Source organism: Colletotrichum phormii (assembly GCF_030913505.1).
Source record: "Colletotrichum phormii strain CBS 102054 chromosome Unknown BDP81scaffold_32, whole genome shotgun sequence".
In the NCBI taxonomy this organism is placed as follows: Eukaryota; Fungi; Ascomycota; class Sordariomycetes; order Glomerellales; family Glomerellaceae; genus Colletotrichum; species Colletotrichum phormii.
Window position 1 is genome coordinate 1 of NW_026851474.1, and position 22,187 is coordinate 22,187.

Consider the following 22,187-nt stretch of genomic DNA (forward strand, 5'->3'; position numbering starts at 1 on the left):
CAGAGTATCCGCTGAGCAAGATCGGTTGAGCCCCATCCGCTGCTCGGAGCGAGATGCCGAATAGGGTGACCTTGTCCCCAGATAGCGCATCTTCAGGGAGAGGAGGCACATCTGGAGTACATTTCGCCTGCAGAAATGCGCAGTAATCAAGCTTTCCAGACATCTGTAGCGCAGGTAGGCCCTGCGCTAAGCCCTAAGAGAATGCGAAGGTGACCCCTTACCGACTAAATACCCGCCCGGCGTCCTTGCCATCCGGAGGACACCGAAGGTTACCATTGGCTTTGAAATGAGTTAAGCATTTGGTCGTGGGGAACAGGGCCTTGATAAGCGGCCGTTGCCCTCTTGAGACGCACGGGTGAAGACCCTCCCTCTTCTTCTATCCCCTCCCACCCATGCCACCATCGGAAAAGGTTCCCACCCTTACCCCAGGCGAAACTCGCTCTATGACAACCTGCGGCTGAATCTGTCTGATCTTCCGCCTTATCTTTCCGTCTACATTGTTGTCGAGGCGTCTGAAGTCAACGGCGCCTTACCAAATGCGCCCACCACCCATCGCAACACTATCCAAAAACTCTGCCGATATCGCGACCCATGTCGCAATAGCAAACGCAAATCCAGCCACGTCGCCATCGTCTGCTAGCTGGTAGCGCCCAGTTCAGATCATGGAGACCGTATGTCCCCACCTGAGTTGCCTCATGAGTGGTTGACTTGGCGATGACATGGTCACCCGTCGCGTCCGTTCTCTGCACCCCCGGCACATGCCATACCATGATTTCGGGTCCGACAGATTCCTGTACCTGGCAATCTTCGAAATCGCCGTCTTAACCGATTCGGCTCGTCTCATGTTGTCTCTACTCTCGTCCCCCTCGGCCTCCATACCCCGGGGAAGGCGACGTCTGTCTGAACTTTTGGAGTCTCATCGCAACGGTGCGCTAGCGAGTGCTGGCCGAGTATGAGGCTCTTGCTCCGGACCGTCTGAATTCCACTGATGCACCAGGGATCTGCTCTGATCATGTTTTCCGTCCAATCTCTTCTTTATAAACCTGGGTGATCTCCCTCTCGGCACCAAATTTCTTCTTCTTGGCTATAGCTTCTCATCTTCATACGACATTCTCTTTGCTACGTTTCGTTTCATTCTTTTCAACTTCGAGTTCTGTGAACTCTTCCATTCTTTGCACTGCCTACAGATTTGACCTCGTTTTACCATACTACCTTACAAACAACTCTTCGCTTCATATCACGTCAGTCGACAGCACGCAGAAGGCCGGTCTTTTCTGTCTTAATCACTCTCGACCGTCGACAATCCAAATCTCGATCAAGATGAAGTACCAGACTATCGCTTTCGCCGCTTCGACCCTCGTCGGTCTTGTGGCGGCCGGTCCTTACCACCGCCACCACCATGTGAGACGCGTTACCAAGCGTGAGGTTCCCCAGGAGCACTCTCACGAAGTCTTCCTCAACATCACCAGGGAGTTCCTGAACAAGGATAACCCCAAGGCCATCGCCGACCCCGTCTTCGGCCTCCTGGGAGACGGAGCCGCAAAGGCTGGCGCCGGACAGGTCACCAACTTGGCCTGCTTGCAACAGGAGACCGCCGACCAGGCCTTCACCAACGCTAAAGCCGCCAAGGACATCCGCGGCATGTCCGCTGCTCTCGTCTACCAGACTCTTGAGCGCAACACTGCGGGTGTCGGTGTGAACAGCGAAGCTTGCACTGACAAGCCTGTCAACGCTGAGATCGCCGCCCTGTCCAAGAAACATCAAGACCCTGCCGCCGACGGTGCTGCGGCCAACAACAAGGAGGTTGCTCTTGCTCTTGCCAAGCAGTTGGCCGCAGTCGGCGGCGACCCCATGTTGGCTCTTGAGAGCGGCACCTTCGCTCCTGGTGACAAGTCCGACACGACCTTCAAGGGTCTCAGCTGTGACACCGACACCGACCCTACAGGCTGCATCTTCACCGAGAAGAAGCTCGTTCTTGACGCTCCTCCCGAAGAGATCACTGCCGCTGCTCAGGGTGTCACCCAGACTGTCACTGGCGGCACCGGTGAGCTGAAGGCAACTCACATCGATATCACCGGTCTTGCCGTCGCTGCTCAGGCCGGAAGTGCCACGGGTGCGCAGGCTTCCAGCACTCCTGCCAACGCTGGAAAAAATGCCACGCCTGCCAGCGGAAACACGAACACCAACACCAACGATGCTTCTTGTTCAGCAACCAGCTCCAACAACGGCGCCGCCCAAACCCAGACTAACAACGGCACCGCTGGTGGAAACAACGGAAACAACTCCAACAACAATGGAAATGCCAACAGCGGCAACGCCAACGCCGGTAACGGCAACAATGTCCAGACCTTTACCGGCGCTCTCGGTGGCGCGCCTCCCCCGGTCATCCAGAGCTCTGGCGACCGCCCCTTCTCCGTCAACGGCAACACCTTCGTCGGCAAGGGCGCCGCCCTCGGCCGATCCTGCGACGTCCAGCACAACGCCTGCGCCCGCGCCGTCAACAGCGGTCAGCTCGACGGCGAAGTCTCCCAGTGCGACGAGCAGAACACCCAGTGCCGCGCCCAGGCCAGCCTCCGCAAGCGCTTCTTCAAGCGCCAGGCCACCGACTTTGGCTCCTGCAGCGACCCCTCCGTCGTCTTCAAGGACGGCCTGCCCGACCGCCAGGCCGCTGCCTTCATCGCCAACAACCAGGGCGACTTCAACCACGGCTCTGCACAGAAGATTGGTATCATTGCTGGCTTTATCTGCCAGCGCCTTTCGGACAGCTGCAAGGCGCCTGCTGCTACCGTTGAGAGCTGCAACCAGGCTCAGACCGCTGCTGTCGTTGCTACGCAGGATGAGACTGCTGCGAACATGTTCAACAGCATGCTCATTGGCGGCTCGGCTAGTGGTAACGTCACCGCTCGTGGCCAGCTCAGACGCTATTGATCGAAGAGCTTCAGAAGTACGTTCAAATCATTCGGATGGGCACAAGGAAGGCGTTTAGGCTTGCATTGGGCTGTGTTTCCGGTGGCAATTTGGTAGCAACATTGAGATATCCTCTGCATGGTTCAATGTCAGGAGTAGCGTTAGGTGTTTCTTGGAGTCTCGGTGACTCTTCAAATTGAGTCAAACTTTCATGCCTCATATCTCTTCTGATTGAATAATGAGTGATTCTTTCCAAGTACGAGTCCGCTGCCAAGACATCGAGGTAGCACACATCGAGTTTTGCGTGGAAGCACCGTTTAATAAATCAGGTGAATGCTTTCGGCTGTTGTTCGATCAACGGCCTTGCCGCTTAGGAGGCGGGGAGAGGAACGGTCCAGGCTCGGCGGCTTGCTAGCGGAAACTAAAATATCATGCCAGCGGCCCGGGCCTAAGAATGCAAGTTGATAAGAAAATCCCTAATAGTATCCTCGAGTTTACGGGGTCAGAGTCAATATTGCTGAATGCAGTAAATTTTGAAGCGCAGCTGAAAGCTGGCAGTACGCATCAAACCCTTTCATGTTTGCATAGGGTGCTTCAGAAGACTCTCGACTTCCTCATATGTATGGTTTAGTACTCGGAGCATCACGCCTACGAGATTCTAACATGGCTGGAGCTTTTGCCAACTTCGGTCCAAGCCAATACAGCGAGTTGTATCCAGCAATCACGAAGCCAAATGCGGGTGGTCAGTTATGTTCGTCGGCGAAGCCGCTTCTACATATCACGCTTGGGTTGTTGGACGCGCTATCTACCTCATGTTTACTGCATTGTGTCGTAGGGTATATATGGCGTTAATTGCTGCCCACAATTAACGGCGTCGTTTTTGCGACACATTGCACCAGGGCAGTATAAACGACACTGAGGCCGAAAGCCCCTGCGACGCACACGGATGGGCTATGGACTTTCTTGAGTTCGGCTGTATCCAACAACAGGCTTCTAAAGGTGGAAAGTCTTCGGCGCAAGCTGTCCCGAGTCCTCTGCCGTTCTTTCCACTGCCTGGAGAAATGCCCACCGACCGCAGAAAGTTCAACCACTTGCGCTTCAATTCCACCGGCTTCATCAAAGTTGAAGACGAAGGCGTCTCCGAGGGGGGTTTTGGGTCTGCCAAACAAGCTTTGAAGGCTGCTGAACCCGCCATCGTGCCTGAACGATTCCAAAGTGCCAAGATTGTCAAGGACGCTCAAAGTATTGCCACTAATTACTCATGTGCAGCCGCCGGTGGCATCTGAGATGGTCGACATCACCAGCTCCCTGAGCAGGCAAGAACTGTCTGATCACCCCGAAGTGATAGTTACGGGAGAACTGCCGGTCACGTATGGCGCTGCATTTGTTGCGCTGAGCACGGTCGAGTCAGCTCTGTCGAGTTTGGCCGAACTATTATCGACGGAAGAGGCTCGACAGATTTTGCAGGACACGTGCTCTTAGTAGTACGATTAAAAATTCCTCCAAGTGGTACTACATTCTATATCTATCGGGTAGACGAGTTTGGACACCATTTCTGCGAATACAACGATTATATCTACTAATACTTACGGTGGGCCAACCCAACATACATCTTCGTGAATCGTTGATGTCTCCAGGCTGAGCTCAAATGAGCAGGAATAATACTTTTTATCTCTGCTGCTGAAGGAGAGGGAACTCAGTAAATCGAGTTCCCTACACACAAACAACCATGTCTTGTAAAAAAGAGATTCAATGAGCGCGTTGGCTCTGGGAACAGGAGGCATTGTCGGTTAGGTCCCGTCACAAACAACGAATCGTGCGTGTATGCTCTGGCGTTGCTTGCACCTTGTCTCTTGCAAGATTTTGTTTTCTACTATTTCAAAGGTACTTCGGTATGCCACGAACCAGTAGGTAATTATGCCTTGGGCGATGCTGACTGCCAAGAGACCGCGCCGCCAAGCATGAATCCTTCTGTCTCACCCCGGCGCTGGATTTGACCACTAGAAATGGCATAATTGCCATTGTACGTCATTGTTTAATACCGAAGTCCCAATGACGATGATTTTCAAGGCAGGGCAAGAATCAGTGGAGTGGTTTATAAAGAGTGAATGGCTTACCTGCGCCCTTGAGTTCCACCTCAGCATGGCTATTGACGCGCCTTGTTTGAGATTCTCGGATTTTATCCACGACAGTACCCTTCGGAACATTGACTGCTTTGCAGTACGTCGCTCAATTCTCTAGGGTAGCCCAGTAGACTCAATATGAAGCTTCTCGTCGGCATTCTTGCGACAATTTTGATGTTTGTGGCAAAAGCTGAAAGCGCCCGAATCCACAAAATTGAAAAGCGCCAAACCAATTCGACTAACATCACTATCCGTGATGCAGTAGCACACCCAAATGCCACAGGGACGTGGCCCATTAACGGCATTGATGTGACGAAGCCACTTCTGGATCCACCAAGCGACGACTATGGCCCCGGAAATGGTTGGAGCATCAACATTGCCATTGCCACCAATATTACTGCGGATAAAATCAGCACTTCGGCATTGAATCCTGCAGTCATCACTCTCGAAGTGCCAGAAAATGCTTTTCAAGGCGTAAATTCGTCGACGAACTACACTGAGAATTACGATATCTGCTCTTTCGCCTGGTTTGAAAACGTCTGGACCGTGGAAGAATTGGAGAAGCTCCAAGATGATGTCAACGGGTTCTGCAACGGTATCATTTCCGATGAGTGTATCAAGGAGACAAAAGAGGTCCTGGGGGGTAAGCCGTGATATAGCTTCAGGGGCTTCGACCTGCCTAAAAGCTGCCCCCAAGCACTTGCATTCCCATCTTCTTTTCGAAGTAAGTCACTGATCTTCCCCATACTTCCCGTGACAGACTTCACAGCAAAGACTAATATAATAACCTTCGCCACCTAGGAAACGTAACTTTCAATATGCCCAACGGAACTTCCACCAACGAAGGTTCATCTTCTCAACTCTTCGGCATATGGGGACCTTATTCGAACAGATCGGAAGCTGGTCTACGTGATGCGTACGACACGGCTCTTACGAATGTCTACCCCCTGCTTCTTACATACACCTATGAAGACGGAGAGACTCGATCGAATTACAGCGTATTCCGATGCGTTCACGCCAATAACATCGTAGAGGGAAGTCGCGAACCAGGATCCTTTGGAAGTAATAGAAGAAGCTCTGCAGTTCGATCTTCTTGGTCAACCTGCTCTGCAGTCGTTGGAATGCTCCTATCATTCTCACTCACTATGATCCTGTAATCAGAGCTATTCAAAATTTAGCTGTCAATTTACCAATACATCAACTGGATTTATCCAATTCTTCAAAGACTGCCATATAGCCGATTGAAGGGCGGTTCCCATTCGTAGACTGAGAGTCCCAAGTCTTCCACAACATGAAGATTTCGTTTTTGGTGATGCACAGTACTTTGCCCAGATGAACCTTGGGAGCTTGGCAAGTTGTCAACGAATTACGCGAAACATTTCGGTTGCGTCTTCCGAAGGACCATGCCACTCCAAATCAGACAGCACCTACTTATAACTCGATACAGTGTGATTCGCGGGCTGCACATATTTCACCAACTGTGCATAGCTCTCTGGCCTTTCGTCGATCCAGTCATTTTCTGGAAATCAAACGTTCTCAACTATTTTCTTTCTTTCTTTTGGGTTTCCGAGGTAAGTTTATGCTGAACTCGAGTATGTCGGCAGGTTTGTGTAGGTTCATGCTGCGGATTCCAAAACGCATCTGATAAACGATGTTTCGGGTCAGAAATGGGTTTCCTTGACTGGGTTCGAGCAAACTTAATAAGCGCCGCAAGCCATCGTGCTTCAAAGAGAGATCCAATTGTTCCCCCGCTGCGATTCGTAACCGTCTGCACTAATCGGAGTCTTTAAGTTTATCGATGAGTAAACTTTTAATTCACCGAGACGGGAGCGGACTCGGGCAATGCAATTTCAGCGAGTCGCATGTAGTAGGGCAAGGCGAATGTTGACTCAGCTGAGGTCATGCAACTACTAAACAAGTTCAAGTTCCCAACTTCACATACCGGGTTATTGAGAAGAGCTGGACACACTGCCCCGCATCTTCAATCCTCTATCCTACTTCTCGGAGATGCCACATTGCTCATCGGAATTCGAAATTTGACCACTCGTTCAATAGGGTGTTGAGAATGTGACGTTATGATATGATGGCCCCTTTTTCGCCATACACCAAACTTGCCCAGGACGAAGCCAGTACTTTAGAGCAACCATCCTGGTTTAAGCAACGTTGGTCTTGCGGAAAGTTGCACGTTGCATACATCCTCTTTTTGGTCATTGTTGCCGTCATTAGCAATCATGCGCCTCCAATTTTTCAAACACGGCCCACGTACTTTGGAGCAGAGCCCCTAAGATGGAGATTCGTCGTACGTAGCCATGAGTTATTACCGTCTCGAAATATCACGCAAGCTGACGGCGAACAATAGTGAAAACGTCTACACAAGTCTTCCAGCAAGACTACGCCTACGCGATGCCGCCTTCCCCAGAAGTTGACGCTGCGTGGTCTTCTCTTCTCCCCCAAAACGGCGGCTTCTTCACACACCCGAGGCTTGCGCCAACGGAGAGCTGCGTAGCGGTCTTTCATCAGATCCACTGCCTAGACATGCTCCGCAAGGCACTGTTTGAGGCGCGTCTCGGTACTATGGAACATCGAAGACATGAAAAGAACACAACATATTCCAGTGAGGAGAAAATTTATGCAAGCGAGGCGGAGGAGCTCAATGCATCGCACGACATGGATCATCTCGGACATTGCTTTGATCTCTTACGCCAAGTCATCATGTGCAGGCCTGTAAGTACACTCAATCCTGTCATGGACGACTCCTGCCAGCATTTTGAGGTCTGCATGCTGAAATAGTCCGGACAGGATCTGACGATCGAGGTTGCCAACGTCGTAGTCGACGGTGTGACGGGTTTCGACACGGTACATCAGTGTATTGATTGGGCGGAGTTGATGGACTGGATGAAGAAGAACGAATAAAAGGAGAGGGCCGAGTTTGTATAAGACCCCTGCGGAGTAACAAGATACATGTACCTAGGCTAGGTGTTAGTTTAGCTTTTCTGTGTCTTGTATACGGTAGAGGGACACATTTCTTCGAGGGATCACCTTGTTTCCTTGATTGATGGAAAAAAGGATCTACTTGCCGTACCAAGTTCGAATATGTTCGAGTGACGTAGGCAAAGACTTTGCTCTAGCTCCATGTAGTAATGTCACTAGATTTAGCTTCTTAGCAATGAACGATAGTGTGCTCGACGGGATGCTAGAATCCTTAGATCACTAGGCACTTCGCTGCACCCAATCAAAAGTTCGATAGCATGATTAGAGCTCAGCCATGCTCTGTTGCTCTCGAGGGCGGCGATGAAGTACGGAACCTTGGCCATGGTCATTTGACTAAGAAGGACACAGTAAGAGGGCAAGCATCGGCAAAAAGGGTGCTACCCGTTGCGTTCGAATATTTAAGCGGTCGGAATGATAACAACTTGTTCTAAGAGCCAAACGTATCTCAATACTGTGTCTCACAGCTTCGATTTAGTTGTCTCCAGGGAGTCGCAAGCCCCCAACTCGGCTCACAACATGGCATTTGTCGTACACTCTCTCGGCATCCTCTGGTTGCTTGGTTCCACCGACGTGAGCTGTGCACATGAGCCGCCTGTCTCTTCCGTCACGCCACGTGCCAATTCCGTGGTTCAAAATAGCTTGTCTGACTCGCTAGATAGCCTTTCGAATCCAAATGCTACCAGAAGCTGGCCAATTTTCGGCATCGATCTATCAAAGCCACTCTCAGAAACTCAGAAACCCCCAAAAACAACGAGTTCGGCCAAGGAAATGGGTGGAGCATCAACGTCGCAGTTGCCACAAATGTTAGTCAGGGTACTATGAGCAATTCAACCCTGTCACGAATCAGTCTTGACGCCTCAGATACCCCATTCTCAAGTGGGAACGTATCTGACGGATACCGTGTCTGCTCATATGTCTGGTGGCAGATGGGCTGGACCGAAAACGAAATCAATAAACTCCATGACGATAGCGAAGGCTCATGTGGTGGCGTCATCCCACAAAGTTGCATTCACGACATCAGAGAAACCGCAGCGAAGGTCCAGTGCGACAGCTCTTTGGAGTCGCCGCTTTACGGGATCGGATTCAACATCCCGACGAGTTGCAGTGATTCAAAGGCTTACACAACGGCATAAAGAAGTGGGTGGCTCCTTAATTGGTAATGTTCTAAGGGTGACTGACGTGCAATATTAGGAAATCTAACCACGAAGTTCACGTCGAATGCGTCGGACTCTTCGTACACAGTATTCCAGTCAAGTGCACCTTACAACGTTGCCGGTAACGATAGTGATACCAGAGAGGTCTACGAATACGCCATGACACAGGTCTGGCCCGTGATGCTCTCTTACAGTTATACCGAGGAGAGTGGGACCTCAAACTACACGGTCTTCCGCTGCGTTCGAGCCAATAACATCACCGCTGGAAGTCCGTTGCCCGAAAGCTTTGGGAATAGACCGAGTTCGTCGGCTCAACTCGATCGTCATTCGCGAGTCTATTTGTGGGCTTGCTAGTTGCGACGATTGTCTCGTGTTGGATGTGAAGGATCTAGGCAATGCCATCAATCCGCGATGGAGAGGCATCCATCAGTTCTAGGAGAGGTGTCCATGGAGGTGAAGTCTGGATTCGTTGCCGTACACAAAGTACTAGAAGTTGACGTGTACTTGGCACTGGGAAGATTTAAAGCCAAGATGCCGCGAGGCATCAAAGTCACGCTAGGCCGGAGAAGCTGATAGACTCAATAAAGTTGAGAAAATGGCGAGCATGAGAAACATACGCACAACATTAATGTGTGCAAACCTTGTCTCAGTTAGACGTGCAATCACTAGTCACCTTCTTAACTTTCTATTCCTCCTCGAGAAACGACATGAGGGATACTAAGAAGGCCAATGAATTCCTGCATGCCTGGTGTCATACTGTTTGTGCCCCCTGCTTGTGCATTACACTCTAGGTGCGGAGAATCTGAACCGCGGTCTACGCGTCAGAGGTAGCGAATAAGAACGCGAAAAGCTTCGGGCGTGCAAGCAAAGCACAAAGATGACTGCATTTGAACCTGCAGTGTAACGGGTCGAATACCACTTGCCACTTTGTCTCGGTCTCGGCTCGTACCGTAGCGAGGATCTTCACACAGGTTCCCGCCATAAATGAACGTCATCTGGACTCCAGGGTTCACCTAAAATACGCGTGGTATGATCGTTGAAGCTCGTGGATCACTGACTCTCACCCATTCGTAACGTGACTCGATCAATAGATACCCCTACGAAAGAGCAACCATGGCTGTTCCTACATCCTCGCCTAGACATGCACTCACTAAAGGGGATTTGATGGAAAAGTCAGTTGAGCACGGCGTATTGGAAGAAGGTTCGGTCCATAATTGTTCGGAATCATCTTGGGAATGGGTAATTGACTAATCTAAACGGAGAAATTCACTGCTGCAGCTGCCTCGACTCCTATCACTTCTGACGAAGACGCCGATCTATCTCGCCTGGGGCTTCAGTCGCAAGCAAAACGAGACATTGGCCTATTGGCTATTGTGGGGTTAGGATGGAATATCTGCAACAGCTGGTCCGCAATTGCAGCCACGCTGGTGATCTCAATCAGCTCCGGAGGGCCCGTCACTCTGCTTTACGGCATCGTCCTCATTTTCGTATTGGGAGGCGCGTGTGCGTTGAGCATGGCCGAGATCGCATCCGTCTATCCCACTGCCGGAGGACAATATCACTGGACAAGCATCTTAGCACCCAAACGGTACAGTCGTGGACTGGTGAGACTCTCCGCCCATAAGTCGCTGTCATCTGCTGATGAACGCGAGCTTTAGAGCTATTGTTGCGGTTGTATCAACTTCCTAGGCTGGATCGCAAATGGAGCGGGTTTCATCATTCAGATGCCGGTCATTATTCTTTCGCTCGTATCGTACCTCGATTCTTCGTACATCCCAGAAACCTGGCATATCTTTCTCGTATTCCAGGCATTCAATGGTGCGTTTACGGCATACAACATCTTCCTGATGAAACGGACCGCTTGGATCCACGACGTTGGCTGTAAGCACCCCACGAATTATCTTGAGATCCCCTGGAGCAAGCAGCTGATTACCAAATTGCTAGTCTTCCTGTCTTTAGCTGGCTTCTTCGTAATCGCAGTGACCTGCTTAGCGCGCTCAGGGCGGAAACAAGAAGACTCCTTCGTGTGGACCACGTTCATCAATGAGAGTGGTTGGTCCTCGACGGGCATAGTCTTTCTGACTGGCCTGCTTAACCCTAATTTCATCTACTCCGGCCTTGATGGCGCGATACACTTGGCAGAAGAGTGCACGAATGCTTCATCAGCCATACCGAAAGCGCTTCTTTCCACAAGAATCATTGGTTTTATTTCGGCCTTCACGTTCAGTGTTGCTATGCTGTACAGCTTCACTGATTTTGAGCCTGTGCTCTCATCTCCGTACGCCCCTTTTTTCTCCTATCTCGGTCGCTTGATTAGCCCTGGCAACAACCCTTGGCAGAATCAAACAGTGGTTTTCCAATTGCAGAGATGATTGATGAAAAGCACTGACATAGGATCAACTTAGGTTGCCTATTCTCGAGATTTGGTCCCAGGCCACCGGATCTAGCGCAGCAGCAACGACTTTCGTGCTCGTGCTATCTTCGTGCGGATGCTTCGCCTGCACGGGAGCCCTTCAAACCGCCAGTCGACTGACTTGGGCATTTGCTCGCGACAATGCAATTGTTTTCTCCCCATTCCTTCGCAAGATTCATCCTCATCTCGGCGTACCCGTCAACGCACTTCTTGTCAACTGGGTCCTCATATTCGCTCTCGGCTGTATCTTTCTAGCATCTTCGACAGCTTTCAACGCTCTCGTCGCTACCGGCCTGATTCTCCAGCAAGTCAGCTTCAGCTTTCCTGCTGCCTTGGCACTATATCATCGATTCAAAGGAGCGGCTGCCTTCCGTCGTGTACTTCCGCGGCGAAGTTTTAAAATGCCCCTTGTCATTGGTGCCGTTGCCAACATCTTGACAATTGTGTTGGGACTGCTGGCGTTAGTGTTTTACGACTTTCCTGTTGTAATGCCTGTTTCGGCTTCGAACATGAGTAAATTACCTTTTCACCCTCCGTATTAACAATCGCTCATCGCTAATCCAAGGACAGACTATGCTTGCGTGGTACTCGGAGTAATGGGGCTCTTTTCAGTCGCGAATTGGTTCGGGTATGCCAACAAGAGATATAGAGGGCCTAGACTTGATTGAAATTATCGTATTACTTAGCAAAAGCATTTTCAAGCCGTTTGGAAAGATTCTGTTCCACCGAAGAACCATAATTTGCAGCCTTGTTTGATGAGAATGAACGGAAGACATGAATGATATTAGGCAAATCATGAAGAGAAGCTTAATGCTTACAAGTGCCTCCAAGCCTGCCATCACCACGGTTATTTCCCAATAAGCGTCTCCTGAATTTCATAGACCCTCGTATCATCTCGTCGTTTTTCTACCTATTGGCAATGGAGAGATGTTGGAGAGACAGACAGCGACATCGGGGTGCACATGCAGTTTCAATGGATAAGATTATCTTCCACAACACGCCATTCACGTAAGTAAGGTAGTATGCAATCATCGGAGGCATTCTGTATTACACATTTCCTGAAGTATTGGGCCATTTAAAAACGAGGCCTAGACCGGTGAATTGACGACTTTCGACGGATCAGTAGTTCCTCTTTCGGATTTCCACACAACCCAACCTACGTTCCGCAGCAAAGCTGCCCTCCATGCCGCTCAGAGGAAGTTAGGCAGCTATACGCGTAATGCGACAGATGTTACATGACAGTGCAAGGTGCCGAAAATGGAAAATTACCAGCAAGTAGCAGGTATTATCAGCTTATGCCCCGTTGTTCCAGTCCGGGGCAGTGGTTCGTGGCATTCTCTTCTTGGTTCGTTCGAGATACCACATTCGGGCACTTGCAGTTGCCCTGCACGTATGCTCCCAACACAACTTGGCAGTCTTGGTATTTTGCTTCTTCCTTCGCCCACTGATTAAATGGGGGAGGGGTTGGCACTATTCACTTTTGTTGCCATCTCTGGAAGGATAGCAATGATTATCTGGACGGACAATGCTCCTGCCTGAAAACCATCTCAATTGGAGCACGAGGATAGATCGTTCGAGTTAGTACCCAGGGAAACGACCAAGTCATCCGAATCACATTCTGACCACTGAGACATGAGTTGTTGGCCTCCTGCAGGGAAGTCTCGATTGAAAATATCACAGCCCAATCACGCCGTCGATAGAGCCGCTCTTGCACCAACAGAGACCATGTGGCTGGCCGCCAACCTTTCGCGCAAGCTGATTTCGATTCGATGTAGAGGGCACGTCCATGCCTGAAGTCCAAGCTATAAATGACACGAACAACTTCCATTTGTTCTCCCCGCGGCTTGCACCGCCCTACCTCCCCTTTCTCGCAGACCTCAACGGAATCATTTACCAACATGCCACCTTCTAAACCAGAGAAAAAGCACCAATGTGCTATCTGTCGGCAAAAGTTTAGTACTGAACTGGGCCAGAGACAACACAGGCGCGCAAAACACTTTGATGGGGCTTCTACTCTACCGATCATAGCCGCCGAGCCTATACGTCCTTATCCGGTTATAGCTCAACCAGTCAGAGCCACCACATCTTTACACTCCGATCGAAACGTGAACCAGCCAGCCAGAGCCACTGAACCTGTCCGTCCACACCCGGTGGTAGCCCAACTGCCATTCAGAGCCACAAGACCCGTCTCCCCCGATCTGATTGTGATCCAGCCAGTCAGAGCTGCCGAACCTAGCGCACCTATGCACACCATATACCGGGGCAACATCTACTCACCCGCAATCAAACAAAATGCCATTTGGAGCCGAATGACGGATCTATGTCACACAGAGGAAAGACTGCGAAAGGAAGGATACACTCTACCAACTACAATTGCCGATACGGAACAAAGCTCATCAAGCTCGGCGTCGAGAGCTGACCCACCCTGTCCCGATAGAGACCCATTCAATCCAAAACATGCGGCTCTCGTGATAGACTGCGAGATGGGCGGTGCGGAGAGGGACGAAGACGAACTGATACAGGTCACTATTCTCGACTTCCTGACGGGCAATGTGTTGCTAAGCCGCCGGCTCGTGAATCCAACAAGACCCATCCTGGACTGGCGTGAAAACGTCACCGGTCTAAATGCGACCAAAATGTCTGCAGCTCTCTCACGGAATGAAGCCCTGAACGGCTGGGAAGCCGCTCGCGCTGAACTTTGGCGCTGTTCTGATAAGGACACGATCTTCATCGGGCAGTCAGTCCGCAATGATCTACGTGTGCTACACACCTCCCATGCGAGGGTCATTGATTCCGCCATCGTCACTGCAGACGCCGTGCTCGGAGCAGAGTCCAAGATCAAGAAGAGATGGGGTCTGGAGGCGTTGTCCAAGGAACTCCTAGGCATCCAGATTCGTTCTCCGATTTGGGCGGCTGACGGGGTACTACACGATGATTTGGAGGATTGTTTGGCGACGAGAGAGGTAGTGCTGTTTTGTGCCAACAACCCGGATAAGTTGAAGAGTTGGGCCCAAAGGGCGAAGACATCCTTTTATAAGAAGAAAAAGAAGAAGGCCAGTGCCACGGGCTGAGAAAGAACCGGCTGGTAGACCCTCCAAGTACATCACTTTCGTGAAAAGAGAGGCGTCCGAGGACGAATGGGAGGATGAAGACGAACAGCCGTTGAGGTGGGAAGATGTGGTGGACTGGGATACATGGCCGAAGTCGCCCCCAGATTCAGATTAGACTAGATACGCCAAAGTCCTATCTGTCCCAGTATGACTACTCCATTGGCTACACGGAACAATTCGTATGGCTTCCTGTTTTTAAGCTGTCTAGGTTATGTAGCATGTTTGCATTTAAGATAGATAACAAACAGATTTCGCCTCATCCCCAAAGGATCATAGGTCTCCGAGAAACAACAGTGTTGAGGTTGAGAGGGCATGTTAGTCATAATGCATCAAATTCGAATCTAGAAAGAGTTCCTTTAACCCAGTGGAGTTGACTCCCCCCTAAATGGCCTTTGTACAGAGTCCCTCTTTGAATCATCAATCTTCCAAACGCCTTTAGTATGCTTGTCGTGTAGCTCCCAATTAACGCCCTTTGCCAAACGGTGGAAAACCTCATGCTCCTCCCCAGGAATACTCTTGAAGAACAACGGCTCCCACGTCTCGCCCTTCTTCTTTTCTTCGGCCCTCATCCGCCGCTGCCCCTCCTCAACCTGGCTCTTTGCATTGACAGTCTCCCGGAAGTCGTTCTTCCCCAATCCTTGAATGACACCATTCCATGCGCGCCTCGATTCCCACGGATCTTGGGTCGCAATCGGCTCCATCTCCATCGGTGCTGGTAGGTTCTCCAGGGCGTCGACCTCGTACTTTTCGAGAATCTCCCCTGTCCTCCCGTCCTTGACTGTCCAGCCTTCGCTCCAGCATCCTTGAAGCTCGTAGATTGTATTCTTTTTGTCGTTCTTGTGGTACATTCGCGCCTCGAATGAGTTCTTCTTGCCTCTAAGAAACCCGCTGCCCGAAAACTTGATCTCTGAAATGTAGCCCGTGTTGGAAACGATGTAGTATGTTCCCAAAACCTCTGGGTAAAGACACGCGTTGAGAAATCCCCGAACCTTGACCTCCGGCAACGGAATCAGATAATCCTCATTGTATCGATCAATGTGAACGACGGCGTGCCCAATCTGTCGAATATTCACAGTGCTCGAAAACGTCATCTCCACCCGCGCATACCCGTCCGCGCGAATGCCGTGCTCTTTGCTGCCCATGTGCATAGCCGTAATGGGCGGGTGATGGCTGACTTGCTCAGCTACGAGCTCCGTCCTCGCCTTCCGATCAGAATCCGTCCATGATGCGAGGAACAGCTCGCCCAAGAACGCGTTGAGGGGCTTCTTGATGCTGACGTTTGGCGCGCCGGCAACGTAGAACTGGCTGCGCATGGCGATGAGGATCATGCGTAGCACCTTCAAGCTGCGCTTCTCCGGGTCCGATTCCAGTGCCGGGGCGACGAAGACGCCGGGCCGCTGGCACCAGCAGTGGCCGACCTCAACCACTGATGATGGCGCCAAGAAGGAGGGCGGTGCGGTGACATTTGAGAGGTCTCCTTGGACGGAGGAGAGGAACTAGAGCGGTTTCTCGTTAGCGGGGTTGGTTCTTTTTGGGAGTGCTTGAATCATGTGCTGGGTCCCTGCTGATGGGGCAATCAGCGGTTCCGGAATGCGTTGCTGTATACCTTTACAAGATCGCTGATCCGTGATGAGAATGATTTTGTATCCATCTTTGCTGTATATATGTGTGGCCTCCGTCTATGAATCGTCTCCTGGAAGTGGTTCTGCTTCTAAATGATAGCTCGTTGTTGTTGTTTTGACTAACAGGATATCGAATGGCTGGAGGCCTATGTAAATGGCCAAATGTCTCGACTCTGTCAGGAGCAGTTGTTTCAGCGTCGTTTCAGTCGACACTGAGCACGTCCAAAAAGCTTCAGCAAATCAGTGGAGTTGAGTGACAAAAACAATAAAAGGCTGGATAGATCAACATAAAGTAACAAGGAACAGAACACACTCGAGACCACTACTGTCGAGGGAGGGGTTGGGAACGCTGCTTCTTTTGAGATAAGAGGCCCTACGTCTCCATCTTCAAACTAGCATGTGAAAGGGTCGTACAAGTCGTGCATTACCACATTGGCACATACCAAGAGCTCTCTAGAGAAACGACCCCGGTCTCACCCACTGCCCCGTCACCCGCGCGATGACCGCCACACAGACTCGTCTCTTACTGTCTCCAGTCAAGACCCAATCCCCCGTCCGTCTGAAAAACGCGGCCGCGTTTCCCCCCCTGCTCAGCCCTCGCTCGGTGCTGCGCCTCCCGTGGGGCTCGTGCTGTCTTGCCGCCGGCGCAACAACGTCCCGCCAGGGCCATCCACGTCTTCGGATCGGACGAAATGGCCGCCAGCTGGCGGATCGTCTGTCTCGCCGAGTATCTTTTTGAGTTTCTTGTTCAGACGACTCAGGTTCACTGTCTCTCCGGAACTCACACGGCACGTTACGCACCCAGAACCACGGGAGCGCCGCACACTGAACCTGGCAACCCTCGAAATGCGCGCGAAAAAGATGAGGAGAACCTTAGTTCATTGAAGCTTGAGCAGATGGAGGCAGCTAAACCCCGTCGGACCACAACTATAACACAGTAGACACCGGCGCTAGGGCATAGGGCAGATACCAGCGCTGCATGTTTCCTGACGAGTTCCCCTCATGCGTCCAATCACTGAAACACACTTGTCCCGACCGTCACGACTTGTTTGGCCCCGAATTGTTGAGCTTGCGGCCTGCCTCAAACCATGAACAGCGCTAACTACCTCGATATGCAAGTAGTCTATTGAGCAAGTTACTGTCCTTTGCCTTTTTCTTTACAGCTCCTCGGAGATCTGCTGGCCTTCATCCTTTCCAGGGACGTCAATCACGTAGTAATCCCTCACCAACGCAGTCCCATCTTCCACTGTCTTCCACACATTCTCGGGGCACGTCTCGGGCTTGAGAACGTAACAAATCGGGTCCGGCTCCCGGGGCGGGATGTTCTTGATGTGCCACGTGTCCTTGACGCCGATCGTCGACAGCTCGTCCGTGACGGGGATCAGTCCCGTCGCGATGTCCCGGTTGAACGTCGCCCGCATGAAGATCTCGTAGGCCGTCACCGGCTGGTAGGACGGCACCTCGTGGCCGGCTTGGTAGACGCGCGAGAAGCTGTAGTTGCCAAACTGGCGCGTCATGCCCGTCACGCCGTCGGGGGTGATGAGTGGGGTGTACCCGGCGTTGGCAAAGTCTATCGATCGGTTGTAGGGGATCGCCAAGCTTGCCTTCTCGCCGCCGACCCAGTTGCAGGCGTAGTCGCGATCTCCATCTGCATGCAACAGCGTTAGAGACAAAATACAGTCTTCAAAAAATGGGGGACATTGATACTCACACATCATATGAACTTTGACACCGCTATCGAGCAGGTACCCGATTGACTCTCCGAATCCACCCAGGATCATGTCTATAACAGTCAATCAGTATAACGTTCGTCTGAAAGCACGAAGCTCTCGCGAATGGGAATGGAACCATCGTACCGAAAGTATGTTGAAAGCTGATGCCCACTGCCCCCGACGACTCCGAGTAATTCACGGGCACACCAAGCGACGACAAAACCTCGCCTTCGGTGAGATAACCGTACAAGTGCGGGGCCGGGAAGGGGTCGTGTTTGCCGTGTCCGATATCGTACCATCCCCTCCCGTCGGGCAGGCTCTGGTAGATTTCGACGGCGTTGAAGCCGCATTCGGTGAGGAAATCGCCACAGACTTCGGTATAATTCTTCTTCACGCCGCTTGCGATGAGCGGTCCATGATCCTTGAGAGCTTCCTGGCAGTTGAGGATTCGCTCTTTGCAGCCGTTCGGGCGGGTCCAGTTGTACATCAATGCATCGTAGATGGACTCGTTGAAGACTTGGATTCCATAGGTCTGTACGGACAATCAGAACTATTTCACATCGTATCACGTACAAATGCCCAGGTTCGTCTTAGAGGCAATGCATTACTCACATTGTTGTACGGGTAGGTGATCCAAGCCTCGCCTTGGATCGACAGGTCAATGAGACCGTTGACGATTCCAAGCGTGTCAAGGTGGATATACTGGGCATTTTCCTCGGGCGAAGAGCCATTCTGAATCAACTCGTTCTGCGTCTGAAAGTGGCGGAAGATACCAGGTGCGTAGTGTCCTCCGTAGGACTCGGCCCACAGGCTAATTCGGTCATCGACGGGTTTGTAGCCAGGGAACTCGAAGAACCAAGTCTGCGCAAAGTGCCACAGAGCGTGCGCAGCATGCGCGGTGGTGTTTGATGTCTGCGAAAGCTTCTGGCTTGAGGCGGTGCCGTAACGGTAGGTGTAGTTACCCTCGGGGACACCGTCACTAAAGTCGGCGGGAAACATGCCCCATGGCCCGCTCTCGTAGTCGTCGGCGGCGTGGATGGTGATGTTGGTCGGAATGTCGTAGGAGAAGCCCACCTGAGTCGGTTGGTCGATGTAGAGGAGGTTGACTTCGTTGTTCCAGCTCCAAGGGTTCAGACGGGTTGTCTTGGAGTCCTCGTTGACGAAGCAGGGCCCATTCTCTTCAAGGAGGCCCATGATCGAGGAGCCTCCCGGTCCGCCGTTGAGCCAGATTGCCAATGGGGCATTTTCGGGAGCCTTGCGCGCCTCGAAGAACCAGAAGAATCTGTAAGGATCAGTGACAGTTCCAATTGATGACAAAATGCGTTAGAAGAGGTTTCCTACGTGTTGATTGGGTAGTCTTGAGCTTCCCCGTCGACGTCATTCAGAGTTCCTGAGGGCAGCTGCACGTATCCGGCGTATGACTTGACTCCCGGCGTGGTCTCACAGATACCAGGCTGTCGGGCAAGATATCAATTAGCCAGGGACATCTACAACGACTGAAACCAATGCACGCTCACCTCCTTGTACGAAATAGTGACATTTTCGTGAAATTTGGACTTCAGCACCTTGACCCCCTCGGGGGTGGGTGGGAACTGCGCTGCCGCGAGCCCGACGAGCCCGACGAGCCCGACAAGCGCGAATGAGGCGGAGGAAAACATCTTCATCAACACGACTAACAAGATCAAATCATCATAGACTCTCCTTCGATGCGATGGGTAACTATGAGAGTGTATTTATTTAAAAAAAAAAAGCGTCACTGATCTGCTTCTTTCGCATGACGTGACGCGTTGCATCCGTCCTGAAGGATCGGGAGAACGAAGTCAGTGTGGGGTCAAAAATTCACATAAAGCTCTATCCAGAGCTCCTGATTCGACAAGAACTTGGACCTTCCTATCTCGGCCGGCCTTTAGACCTGATCGGCTTCGCGGCACCCAGCGGCACGGAGCAATTATCTTCGAGCATCACGGAAATCTAGCTATAAATGGCTAATGCTGACATTTGGAACCTTGCAGAGTTGATGTCAATCGTAGGTCCGCGATCTTTTTGGGTCAAACCAACGCTTACTTACTAGAATCTAGTGTTAAGAGCCCAGCCCTCGTGAGGCCACGTAGGGGTGATTTCAGTATATAGAATCTAAGCTGAAGAGGAGAGATTTGGGGCGGGGATTCCGCAGAGGAAAAACGTTCAAGTAGGACCCACGCGGAATTGGCGCGGTAAGTCATGGCAGAATCCGGGCCTTAGCCCGGATTCACTAATCGGGTCCAGCCCGTAACATCTAGGACTTCAATTTTTGTCTCAGTACGGCTCAGCTTACACGTGTTACTTTTGTTGCAATATAATACTACGATCTGCATAATGAAAATTACATGTAGGATGCGAATCGAAGAACAAGCTGCACCTTTCTTGAGTGTTGTTCTTGATATTCATGGCTACTATGCACGAAGCAGGTCATGGAACTTCAGACACTCTTTCTTCGGTCATGTAGCCTTTTCTGAACTGGGACCGGCAAGGTTTGATTAGATCTTCCCAAATCTCGGGGAGATAGGCTTCAGATCCAAAAGTCGCCAACGAATATTATGTTAGCAAAGCCTCTGAAAACCTCGACGAATGCCGATAATTGACAAAGTTGATCCATCATCATCATCGACGGAACGATTCGAAGTCCTGTGCTTGACTTAAGTTGACTTCCCCCCAATCCATCTCGTTCCCAACGTGCTCAGTGTCTGATTTTCCCCTCCACCATATCCACTCGCGCTCTTCTGAACCAGGAACTCCTTGACCTTTTGCGCCAGGAGCTCATGAACATGATACGTAATGTGCCCCGAGTTATACCAAAAGTACTCATAGATCGGCTGACATCCGTACGCAGCATAGTTAGTATCGATGTCCCAAGCCTTGTAGCTAGGGCAGAACGAGGTCGTGTTGGTGAATCCATAGGACGCCGCGTTATCAAAGACCTGTGTGAGCCAGCTGTACGTGTCAAAGACCAACGCAGTCGCATCGGGATGCTTTTCCGAGAACGCCTTTGCTGTCTGGTTGACTACACCGTTGAATGTCTTGATCATGTCTGTGTTTGGCAGACGGGCCGGGTTGAGCTGCGATGCAGGCTGCGTTCATGGTTAGTAAGTCCGTCGTAAATGTTTGTACAAGTGACTGAGATGTCCGTAACGTACGTTCTTGTCCAGCGGAGGTAAATTCAGGAACAAAAAGTTGCGATGGTCGGCTTTGTAGACTGTCTCCAAAGCTGCACACTGCTCGGCGATGACTGCAGTGTACAGCTCTTCCCAGCTGCTCAGTCCATTGACGGGAAGTTGGAAGCTGGCCATGTCGTTGATATCATTAATTCCAATGTAGGAGGCAACGAGCGACTTTGCGGGATCGGCGTTGATGACCGACTTGCCGTAGGTGTCCCATTGTTCAACCTGTTTCTCATAAGAGATGGTGTGGTTCCTGTGCAGAGGGACGCTGGAGTACTGTTAATTTCTTCTCGCGCCCTTTGGATTGAATTAGCTAGCAATTCTCTCACAAGGTAGTCGAGATATCAGCTCCAGCGTATGCAAATCCCCATAGCTGCTTCTCGCAGTCCCGGGGGCGGCCCTCTTTGCAGCCAGTGAGTTCCTGAACCCAATTCGGCCCGCCAGCAGAAGATGTGTTCTGACCCGGAACGATGCGGTCGCCGAGGAGTTGCTCGGGCGTGAAGGAGATGTTCAGCTGGGATCCGATGAAGCTGTATGTCCAGCGACCTTCGGTTCCTTGGACGAATGTGTAGGAGTCACCAAAGGTGAGTCTGTGTTCCTCAATTTGCTACGTCAGTGAATGGCATGTGGACATCTTTGTCGATCCTCAGAACTCACACGTGTTCCGTTTTCTTCCAGCTGAAGGGAGTTTCAACAGCAACTGGAGAAGCAATCGCAACCGCTGCTGCCCAGCCGAGAAGGTAAGCCTTTGAAACCATCGTCACAGCTACTCACCGATCAGTCGCTGCCAGGAAATAGAAAGCCGAAAACCTCTCTGAGCGCAAAGTCGATATCAAATGGATTACTCCAGCAGACTTATAAAGCACCATCTTCACCCCTGAAAGCCCAACCAACCCCCCTTTATCTTCCCCACTTCACGGTCAAATGCAAGCTTTGTGAAGTGGACGCTACTGAAATG

The 22,187-nt window shown here is 51.3% G+C and overlaps 11 protein-coding genes across 11 annotated transcripts; 8 read left to right on the plus strand and 3 right to left on the minus strand.

Annotated features, from left to right (window-relative positions):
* Positions 1-1,320: 1,320 nt before the first annotated feature.
* BDP81DRAFT_293616 (uncharacterized protein) lies at positions 1,321-2,517 on the plus strand (the record flags this gene model as incomplete). The annotated part of the gene is made up of 1 exon (XM_060583087.1): positions 1,321-2,517. A coding segment is annotated over one exon (1,197 nt), but the record flags the coding sequence as incomplete, so codon positions are not given.
* Positions 2,518-2,607: 90 nt separating this feature from the next.
* BDP81DRAFT_333092 (uncharacterized protein) lies at positions 2,608-2,928 on the plus strand (the record flags this gene model as incomplete). The annotated part of the gene is made up of 1 exon (XM_060585647.1): positions 2,608-2,928. A coding segment is annotated over one exon (321 nt), but the record flags the coding sequence as incomplete, so codon positions are not given.
* Positions 2,929-3,570: 642 nt separating this feature from the next.
* On the plus strand, positions 3,571-4,214 carry BDP81DRAFT_506163 (uncharacterized protein; the record flags this gene model as incomplete). Its single annotated transcript, XM_060595657.1, has 2 exons — positions 3,571-3,738; positions 3,807-4,214. The coding sequence occupies 2 exons, from the start codon at positions 3,571-3,573 to the stop codon at positions 4,191-4,193; spliced, it is 555 nt and encodes a 184-aa protein (XP_060438827.1). The 3' UTR covers positions 4,194-4,214.
* A 990-nt stretch (positions 4,215-5,204) lies between these two features.
* BDP81DRAFT_333384 (uncharacterized protein) lies at positions 5,205-6,187 on the plus strand (the record flags this gene model as incomplete). Its single annotated transcript, XM_060585666.1, has 2 exons — positions 5,205-5,673; positions 5,832-6,187. The coding sequence occupies 2 exons, from the start codon at positions 5,205-5,207 to the stop codon at positions 6,185-6,187; spliced, it is 825 nt and encodes a 274-aa protein (XP_060438828.1).
* Positions 6,188-7,385: 1,198 nt separating this feature from the next.
* BDP81DRAFT_333188 (uncharacterized protein) lies at positions 7,386-7,943 on the plus strand (the record flags this gene model as incomplete). Its single annotated transcript, XM_060585655.1, has 2 exons — positions 7,386-7,754; positions 7,830-7,943. Coding segments are annotated over 2 exons (483 nt in total), but the record flags the coding sequence as incomplete, so codon positions are not given.
* Positions 7,944-8,537: 594 nt separating this feature from the next.
* On the plus strand, positions 8,538-9,529 carry BDP81DRAFT_454863 (uncharacterized protein; the record flags this gene model as incomplete). The annotated part of the gene is made up of 3 exons (XM_060592998.1): positions 8,538-8,591; positions 8,681-9,125; positions 9,213-9,529. 3 exons carry the CDS (start codon positions 8,538-8,540, stop codon positions 9,527-9,529), a joined length of 816 nt encoding a protein of 271 aa, XP_060438830.1.
* Positions 9,530-10,288: 759 nt separating this feature from the next.
* On the plus strand, positions 10,289-12,256 carry BDP81DRAFT_485165 (amino acid/polyamine transporter I; the record flags this gene model as incomplete). Its single annotated transcript, XM_060595141.1, has 6 exons — positions 10,289-10,376; positions 10,454-10,779; positions 10,834-11,056; positions 11,120-11,453; positions 11,581-12,101; positions 12,159-12,256. 6 exons carry the CDS (start codon positions 10,289-10,291, stop codon positions 12,254-12,256), a joined length of 1,590 nt encoding a protein of 529 aa, XP_060438831.1.
* Positions 12,257-14,071: 1,815 nt separating this feature from the next.
* BDP81DRAFT_465655 (exonuclease) lies at positions 14,072-14,813 on the plus strand (the record flags this gene model as incomplete). The annotated part of the gene is made up of 2 exons (XM_060594304.1): positions 14,072-14,645; positions 14,710-14,813. The coding sequence occupies 2 exons, from the start codon at positions 14,072-14,074 to the stop codon at positions 14,811-14,813; spliced, it is 678 nt and encodes a 225-aa protein (XP_060438832.1).
* Positions 14,814-15,054: 241 nt separating this feature from the next.
* On the minus strand, positions 15,055-16,349 carry BDP81DRAFT_454866 (oxysterol-binding protein; the record flags this gene model as incomplete). Its single annotated transcript, XM_060592999.1, has 2 exons — positions 15,055-16,194; positions 16,305-16,349. 2 exons carry the CDS (start codon positions 16,347-16,349, stop codon positions 15,055-15,057), a joined length of 1,185 nt encoding a protein of 394 aa, XP_060438833.1.
* Positions 16,350-17,037: 688 nt separating this feature from the next.
* On the minus strand, positions 17,038-20,150 carry BDP81DRAFT_385319 (serine carboxypeptidase). The gene is made up of 7 exons (XM_060586978.1): positions 20,101-20,150; positions 19,550-20,037; positions 19,374-19,486; positions 18,645-19,314; positions 18,177-18,564; positions 18,032-18,103; positions 17,038-17,968 (listed from the first exon to the last, which is right to left on the minus strand). Exons 2-7 carry the CDS (start codon positions 19,694-19,696, stop codon positions 17,478-17,480), a joined length of 1,881 nt encoding a protein of 626 aa, XP_060438834.1. The 5' UTR covers positions 19,697-20,037; positions 20,101-20,150; the 3' UTR covers positions 17,038-17,477.
* A 176-nt stretch (positions 20,151-20,326) lies between these two features.
* Positions 20,327-22,115, minus strand: BDP81DRAFT_440342 (uncharacterized protein). Its single transcript, XM_060591496.1, has 4 exons — positions 21,887-22,115; positions 21,559-21,819; positions 21,206-21,497; positions 20,327-21,139 (listed from the first exon to the last, which is right to left on the minus strand). The coding sequence occupies exons 1-4, from the start codon at positions 21,985-21,987 to the stop codon at positions 20,708-20,710; spliced, it is 1,086 nt and encodes a 361-aa protein (XP_060438835.1). The 5' UTR covers positions 21,988-22,115; the 3' UTR covers positions 20,327-20,707.
* Between the last annotated feature and the right edge of the window lie 72 nt (positions 22,116-22,187).